At 42.7% G+C, this 9,071-nt stretch overlaps 1 gene segment (V, D, J or C); it reads right to left on the bottom strand.

Annotated features, from left to right (window-relative positions):
- Positions 1-8,367: 8,367 nt before the first annotated feature.
- LOC123971277 lies at positions 8,368-8,861 on the bottom strand. The segment is given in 2 exon segments: positions 8,368-8,699; positions 8,807-8,861. Coding segments are annotated over 2 exon segments (384 nt in total).
- Positions 8,862-9,071: the final 210 nt, after the last annotated feature.

Below are 9,071 nucleotides of genomic sequence, written 5' to 3'. Positions count from 1 at the left end.
GCTGAGGACCCACTCCTGACTAAGTGAGCTGACAGCAGCCCCCCTGATCTGACAAAGTGCCAACAGAATGCCTGCCAGAGAATGTTTAGAAAGTGGTTACCAGTGTTTATGAGCGACGTACCGCAATGCTTACGTAAAGTAGTGACAATGAATGAATATTAGGAACTGGTCTTTCCCCACATAAAAGGGTGATATGTCGTATAGTGTTAACGTTTCCATTTTTTGTCTTTTCTGTCAAACACCATGGAGGGATTTCTATTGCTAACCACAAGCACATATGATCCATGTCTATGCCCCAGAAGGTTCCACTGACAGACACAGTGGCAGGCTGGGAGCTATCACTGTCCTAAATTATGGATCACTACTGCAGTATTACTTCTCTATTTGGTGCAGAGATTACTTCTACTTCTACTACTAGATGATATTTATCTATTTATGAAGTCAGCAATTTCACTATAGTAACACAAAATGAAATAGGTTTGAAACAAACTGCCATATATGTAATAACAGATCAGATTTATAATATATGTTCATTCACAAGTTACTTTTTTTACTCCAAAGAAAGTCTTACAGCTTAGAAATCAGAATCAGCTCCTGACAGCCATCAGTCAGCTTGGTATGTCAAGGTACTAGAAGATTTACTCTAGACCAACACAGTCCATGGTGCACACAAGCATGATGTCTTCCATCTTATTACACTGGAAACCATTTACAGCGATCACAGTTACAGTGATCAAAATCAAAAGCTTGGGACAGAGTCATTCCTTTACAAATGCTGTTTAAATAATTAGCTTATAGTGATCAAGTGGGAATTGGCTGGTTGGTATATTTATTTGTTTTATACAGTGCAAGATTAGAATATACTGATAGCATAGCTTAATGCAATAGCACAACATTACAGAAAGTAAGGAAAGAAAATGGCATGTGAGATATAAATTCATGTGTCATTTACTTTGTACACCCTACAGTCTCTATTTTCTGGTCTGGTGTCAGACACATGTGTACAGGTACACACGCACACACACACAGAGCCACAGAAATAAGCTCTTCCCTGTATATCAAGCTTTGTGATGTGCTCAGTCTTTCTTGTTTTGTTTTTATTTTATGTCCTTTACTCTCCGTAAATCACTTTGTGATAAACCATATTTTAAAGGATTTTATAAATAAACTTTATCTGGGTACTGGTAAACAGTCACAATAGATAGCAAACCGGTTTACAAGAAGCAACTCATCACACCTTGTTAATTCTGAGGCCACTAACATTCACACAATTCCTTATGATGACTGATCTCTGCTCTACTCTGTTTAACTCTCAGTTTTGTGTTATTGCAGCCTGTTGGTACACTGCATTGCTTTCAGTCAGCTGTTTACAAGTGGCAATGTTTAGAGTGGAATCAGTCTTCTGTGTTCCTAGATTTAATATTCTATACACAAAGAATAGGATCTCCAGGGGGCTTGGTGATTTCCCCCTGAAATATACACCACAGGCAGCGTGGGAGGAAAAAGACGACATGAGGGTGTGAAGACAGACTGTAAGAGATGGATGGAAGACAGAATATGTGAAGAAAGGAAGCAAGGTGGTGAAAGGCTGGAGGGATGCAGGAAGATAGCGAGACAAGGATGAAAGGGAAGAGGGAGAAAGGAGAGAAGGAAAAGCTTGACAGGGATCTGAGGGAGAAAGAGCTTTGATTAAGGGAGCGATCAGTCAGAGGCTCCCAAATCCAACTAAGATCCAAAACATTCTTGTCAAATGTTAAAATACACTTGTGTTGTCAGCAAGTGGGGATTTTAGAAAGATGTAATCACAACGAAAAGAGAATCTCTGCAAAGTGTCTTTTAAACCCTACATAGCTGTATCAGTAGGAGCCAGACAGATGTTAAGATATAAATTTGCGCTTTTACAGTGAGTGGGCAAAGCACTTTGAATAGTTTGGTGGTAATGTTTAGAGCTCTGTGGGGAATTGAGATTGCACTTTCTAAATGAAACAGTGTGTTGTTACATCTGAAATTATCCTTTTTGCCAAACAACAGAATGGGTGGGATGTACCTTAAAATTGTGTTATGGCATCAGGCAACATCAGGAGGCAACATGTATTTCTAACATGTACAGTATATATGGAATATGTGGAGAGACATTATAGTCTATAATATACATGGAAACTGGAAAGTTTGAATGCTGATGACCTAAACCCTATCATGTAGCATATAGTAAGTATACTAAAAGTCTTGTTCTAGTTCCTGCTTATTGTTTAGGAGAAACATTCCATTTAGGCTGATTGGACAGCTTCAACATAACATAAAAAGAACTTGCATAGTGTAGTTATAACTCAATCATCTTACAAAAAAATTATTCTCCCTTGGTCTCCTTTGCTGCAGTCTTGTTATTGATTGTGTGTTTCATGCAAAATGCCCTGCTGTTGCACTTTGGTCTCAGATCCACACACGCTGTACTTTGTAATGCCTTTGTTCTTTTTTATCTCTGTTTTGTATTGCTATTTATGTGCTTTGCTGGAGAGCATTTTACTGCTTGTGAAACAAGCACTTTATCACAAAATTTGACTTGTCTTGCAATGTAGAAGCAAGAGAGTTCAGGTCTTAGGGTACAGGTTGCACAAGGCAAAGCAAGCCTTCCTCACAAGGTAAATACCCCTCTCTAACACAAAATGCCTGCTTTCTACCATACAGCTGTGACAGTAAAATAATGGACCTCTGCAGGTGGAGCTTCACCAACCTGAAATTGCTTTCTTTGCTTTATTTTTACTTCATTGCAGCAGGAGGGTATTGGCTCCCAGATACAATGTAAACAACATTAATATATTTCTCCAGTTGGGTGGTGGCAAAGTGCCCATCTTGACCTAGGTTGAATAAAAACCCAGGAAACTTTCTGACATTTAAGACATGTTGATCAGACCGCACCAACATTATAAGCCTTTATAAGTATAGTCTTTTAAAAGTGTCTTGTAATATGTGGCAACCAACCTGTCTACCTGAATTGTTTTGCCACTTGAATATCTTTTTATCAAAAGAGAATGATGTTCAAAAGTTTGATTGCTTCCCTAAAAAGCTTCAGGTAACTTGAGTGAACACTGACACTGAAATTAATTCCTCTCAATGTCCCTGTAATAAAGCAGCCTCAAGTCGCCTTGAGTCATCCCCTCTCCTCTCTAATGGAGCCTCTGCCTTCCTGAGTCATTGTGTCCATGATCAAAAGCAACATTTTGTCTGCAGAAATAATCTTTGAATATTGTACATAACATGCTCACCCCATTAGCTTCACTCTCCTGAGTATTTTCAATGAGGACTAAAAAGGATAAGGTTATAATGTTTGGATTGTTCCTGCTTTGGTTTTATGATGTTCATTACTAATTGTTTTATTATTGATCTTGGGGGCAACATATGTGTTCACTCTTCCTTTTAAAGCAGCAAACATTCGCTTCTAAGGATTGGACACTGATGCTGTTCCGCTTTGCGAAGGGAATTTGTCTTATGAGTTTCTGCTGCTATAGTAACGGTGATCAAGTTGCTGTAGTTGCTACGTTTTTCTGTAAAACATCTATGCGGTCAGTTATGATTTGCTTGCCACTGTGGCCTGACTGTGTGGTACATAATTTATTGGCTCATTTGTGGCTCTTCAAATCAGTTGATGGTGACATAGTTCATCTTGATGTAGCATTGAGTACAAACAGTTACAACAGGGTCACTTTCTCCAGGCAAACAGCTCGGCATTGCAGCTCGGAGGAGATCTGAAAGTGCCATTTCCTGTGAAAGTGAGAGTGGCTTGTGCTCCCCAGAGCCTCCACAGTGGAGCCTCTTTCTTCCTCTTATCATACATTCCCATCCTCAGACATTTGACAAAGCCACAGCTCAATAAAGAGGAACATTTCTATTTCCCCCAGTAGCCTTCTAGTAAGAAAGTGTATGTGTGTGTTTGTGTGTGTGTGTGTGTGTGTGTGTGTGTGTGTGTGTGAGAGAGAGAGAGAGAGAGAGAGGGCGATAAAGGAAAAGGTGAGAAAAAACAAGGTTAATAGTGGAGACCACTAACAGCTTTAGTTTTCTATTTTTTGGGCAGAGGTGGGAAAGCCAGGATTGTGTCAATGTAAACAACAAAATGTGCTAGTACAGGGTTAGTGGGTTGGGGGTTCGAGGAAAACTGAAGGCACAACACTTTGCCAGTTTCTCCCCTGGTGCCTGAGCACATCATGGATAATGTGACTGCTGTGAGGAGCTGTCAGGGACTGTGTTTAAATTTAGCCCCAGTTCACCATGTGCACACAATTCGTTGAAATAAAGCTACAGGATGTGGGTACCAAGAATTACCCAGTGCTGTCAGTCTCTCAGCCCCTCAGCCAGAGGGAAGAAAAGATACCTCCATATCCCTTCCTGAAACCACATGAAAAGCAAGCACAGCCATTAGATTCTCCCCTGTATCATTCCAAGACAGGACATGAGAGAAAAAAGAGAGTAAGAGTGTGTGGGAAAGGGAGGGCAGTGGGCAATCCATCCTAATTAGTGAGTAGTTTACCTTGCTGTTTGTTATAATCCTCCTCTCTTCCTTCAGCATGCTGCATGCCATAACTGTGTTGCTCACAAAGCATTTCGGAAGTAGGATAGGATTTAAATGTTGTTGTCCTTAAGCAAAGTTGACAGAAAGATATCTGGTCTTTCTCATCCATGCAAAGCACTCTCTGCTGTCACTGCCAGTTAAACCATTCCAATTAAGTTAGATCTTCCTCTTTATCTGTTCGCTGTTTGTGTTAGAAAAAAATGATTGCTCCTAATGAACCACAGAGCGACAAGAGGAAGCTTCTTGTCCAACATGGGGCATGAGGCGAGGGTAAGGATGTAAACCATACAGTCAAAGTACACGTGAAAACTTGATGTTACAGATATACACCAGCGGAGGAGGAGGTGGAACATGAGTCAGCACTCCTACATCAAAGGGTGAACAAGTATGACTTGTGCTGTGTAGGAAGTGACAGCCAAGCCCCAGAACAACTGTGCATCTTTAAGATGCTAACATTCAGAGAAAAAGATAACTAGTGGTGTGCACTTGTGTGCAGGGTGTGCCCAGTTGAGATACAATGCATACTTGTACTGTATTTGTGAATCAACAGAGTACATCCCAGAGCATGACTGTCCCCTACTTGTCCTCGGTGACATGAACATTCACTTAGACAATTCAAACTCAGCAGACTTCCTGTCTCTGATTCAGTCCTTTGATCTAACACGGGTTCTCAGCCCCCCGACCCACAAAGCTGGCAAGGTGCTTGACCTCGTTGTTGTCCGAAACTGTGCCACAGAGTGCCTAACAGGCACACCTCTACATGTGTCTGACCACTATTTCATTCAGTTCACAGTATGCCTACAGGAAAAGCCCATTTTTCCAACACCATTGGTTTCACACTGCCGCAACCTCCGCAACCTGTCTCCCGCTCACTTTGCCTCAGTGGTAGCTTCCGCTCTACCCACCCTCAACACATTTTCCTCACTTGAGGTCAACAATGCCACACAATCTCTGTGCTCTACACTAAGCTCGTGCCTGGATAGCCTGTGTCCTCTATCCACCAAGCCTGCTCGCCCAAACCAGCCCCACCCGTGGCTAACTGATACCATCCGTGAGCTCCGTACTGATCTCAGAGTGGCTGAAAGAAAATGACGAAAAAGCAAAGACCCTGCCGACCTTAAGGGCTATCAATTGCTCCTATCCTCCTTCTCAACAAGCATCAGTGCTGCCAAAACTGCGTTCTATAATGACAGAATAAGCAGTGCCACTGACTCAAGGAAATTATTTTCCACTTTTAAAGCGCTACTAAAGCCTCCTCCACCTCCACCACCCACAAACTTGTCTGCTGATACCTTTGCTGCCTTCTTCACAGGCAAAGTGGAGGCTATAACTAGCCAATTCTTTGAAACACTCAAACTCAACCATTGTAGCAGTCCTACTACATCTTTTCCCCTGCCCTTCCAGGTCAGTGGTGGTTCACTCTCCTCGTTTACTCCTCTCACAGAGAGCGAAGTATCAGAACTCTTGACCCGTAGCCGTCCAACTACATGCCCACTGGACCCGATTCCTACGAATCTCCTCCAAGCCATATCTCCTACTGTGGTCCCGACAATCACTCATGTGATAAATACTTCTCTGGCTTCAGGAACCTTCCCGACCACTTTCAAAAAGCCCTCATTTGACCCAACTCAAGTTGAGAACTATCGACCAGTGTCTCTTCTACCTTTTTTATCCAAAACTACTGAACGGGCAGTATTCAAACAGGTCTCAGAATTCCTCTCAGGGAATGACCTTGTAGATCCATATCAGTCTGGTTTTAAGAGTGCCCACTCTACTGAAATGGCTCTTCTGTCTGTAACAGAAGCCCTAAGGTCAGCTAAAGCTGCAGCCCAATCCTCAGTTCTTATCCTGCTTGACCTATCAGCTGCCTTTGACACAGTCAACCACAGGATCCTGCTATCCGCTCTCTCAGCAATGGGCATCTCGAGTAAAGCACTCCTGTGGTTCGAATCCTACCTCTCGGGGCGTTCCTACGTTTTGTGGCAAGGACAATTATCCTCCTCCCACTGCCTCTCCACAGGGGTACCCCAAGGCTCAGTGCTTGGGCCCCTTCTCTTCTCAATTTACACCACCTCACTGGGGCCGATCATTCGCTCGCACAGCTTCTCTTACCACTGCTACGCAGACGACACGCAACTCTACCTATCCTTCCCGCCAGGCGATCCCACTGTCTGATAAGGAAAATGAGGCCCTACCTCACTCAGTACGCCACCCAGCTTCTGGTACAGGCCATGGTTATCTCTCGCATCGACTATTGCAATGCCCTCCTAGCAGGTCTCCCAGCTTGTGCGGTGAAACCCTTACAAATGGTTCAGAACGCAGCAGTGCGTCTGGTTTTTGATCAGCCCAAAAGGACTCATGTCACTCCATTACTCAGTGACCTCCACTGGCTCCCTGTGGCCTCCAGAATCAAATTCAAGTCACTAATGCTTGCATGCAGAGTGACTACTGGGTCTGCACCCATCTACCTAAACTCCATAATACAAACTTACGTTCCTTCTCGGCCGCTACACTCCTCCAACGAACGCCGCCTGGCTCTGCCATCCCTTCACACAAAGCAATCCCAGTCCCGGCTATTCTCATCTGTGACACCACGATGGTGGAACAAGCTACCACACGCCATCAGAGCAGGGGCGTCCCTCTCTAACTTCAAGATGCTCTTGAAAACTGAACACTTCCTCTTATAACACTTCTAACTCCTAATCTCTAACATACACTTCCTGTGCCCTTCTTCTTCTATCCCCTCCAATGATCTTGTATTGATTGCACTTTTTGTTTTGATTGCACTTTTTGCTTACTTCCTTCCCTAGGTATCTACCCCATTGATGTGATATGTACTGTGAGCTCTTACTAGTATTTATTGCTGCTCTTACTAGTATGTATTGTCAGTTGTAGATCTGTAGTTGATGCTCTGTTGATGCTTGTATGTTGTTCCTCAAATGTAAGTCGCTTTGGATAAAAGCGTCTGCCAAATGAGTAAATGTAAATGTAAATGTAAATTTCTGTTTGTCCAGTACTTTGATTTATGATTAAATCTCTGCAGAGCTGTTAACATTCACATTAGCCTCACCTTTACTTTGTGCTCAATGCTAATTAGCAAATGTGATAACACACCAAACATGGTGAACACAGCAGAGGCAGGACCAAGTCATTGTTTTACGAGTCTCAATTCTTAGCACTCAAGTCCCAAGTCGAGTCCCAAGTCCAGACCGATCATGATGGGCAAATCCCGGTCAAGTCTCAAGTCAAGACCAACAAGTCACAAGTAAAGTCCCAAGTCTTAAACTTTGAGTTTCGAGTCCTAAATAAGTCATAATGCACTCTTTTCAGAAGTTTTTTCAATTTAAAAATAAAAAATAAATGTGTTGAATAAAGCATTAGCCTGTACAGAAAGAAGGCAGAGGTGCAGTTTCACACAACAAATGTTCTATAATTTCATGAATTAAATTAAATGTTCATGTAGGGCTGCTAATTATTTTGGTCAATATTGAGATCACAATTATTTAACATGATTACTCATTGACTTAGGAAACATTAATCTATTGAAAATGTATGCAATGTAATGTAATTTAAAATGTAATACTTTCTTTTTTTTAAAATACTCCAAAGTAACAAAAATAGCCCAAGAGGACAACAGCAGTTACCCCCAAGTTGACAGCTTTGGGTAACAGATGGGTACACTGAGGTGGCTCTGTGTGTTAGTCCTCAGTGAAGTGTATCAGTCTCTGCAGTAGCATCCAGCTGCAACAGTCAGTTCAGTTTCTGTTCAGTCTGACTGAGGGAGGTTTTTGTATAATGCTTTTTCACTGTGTGAACACATGCTGACTGTTGATATAGTGTTCACTCTGACAGTAGTAAACCGCTGCATCTTCAGTCTGGACTCCACTGATGGTCAGAGTGAAGTCAGAGTTTGATCCACTGCCTGTAAAACGACCTGGAATCCCTGATGCTCGAGTGCTAGCCTCGTAAATGAGGAGTTTAGGAGTTTCTCCATCTCTCTGTTGGTACCAGGCTAAACGGTGATTGTTGTTCCAAACAAATACATCCTGACTGGTCCTACATCTGATGGAGACGGAGCCTCCCAGAGCAGAGCCCACTGCTCCAGGCTGAGTCACTGTGACCTGGCCTCTGGACTCTGAGGATACAGAGACAAAAACATAAAGCAGCGTCATGGTTTTGTGGGCTTCATTTCAGAGGGACGGATGTTCATAGAGGAGAGGAGTTTGATTCTCTGGACTTTACCTGTGAAGCAGCAGCAGAGGAGAGTCCAGATGAGGACGCAGATCAAAGTCATGTTTTTGATGAGGAGGATTTCTGTGGCTTCTGTTGTCATGAAGGACAGCTGTCAGTCATCCAGTGTTCAACTCTCAGGACTATAAACTCTCCCAGAGCACTGGAGCATGGTGCTGCTGATGCAAAGTGGCTCTCTATGGAAATGCTCTGACTGACTTCAACAGGGACTTGTATGTGAAATATAGTCATCATATACATAACAAACCAACTTCTA

Source organism: Micropterus dolomieu, linkage group LG05 (genome assembly GCF_021292245.1).
Source record: "Micropterus dolomieu isolate WLL.071019.BEF.003 ecotype Adirondacks linkage group LG05, ASM2129224v1, whole genome shotgun sequence".
In the NCBI taxonomy this organism is placed as follows: Eukaryota; Metazoa; Chordata; class Actinopteri; order Centrarchiformes; family Centrarchidae; genus Micropterus; species Micropterus dolomieu.
This window is presented reverse-complemented; position numbering and strand designations above follow the sequence as displayed.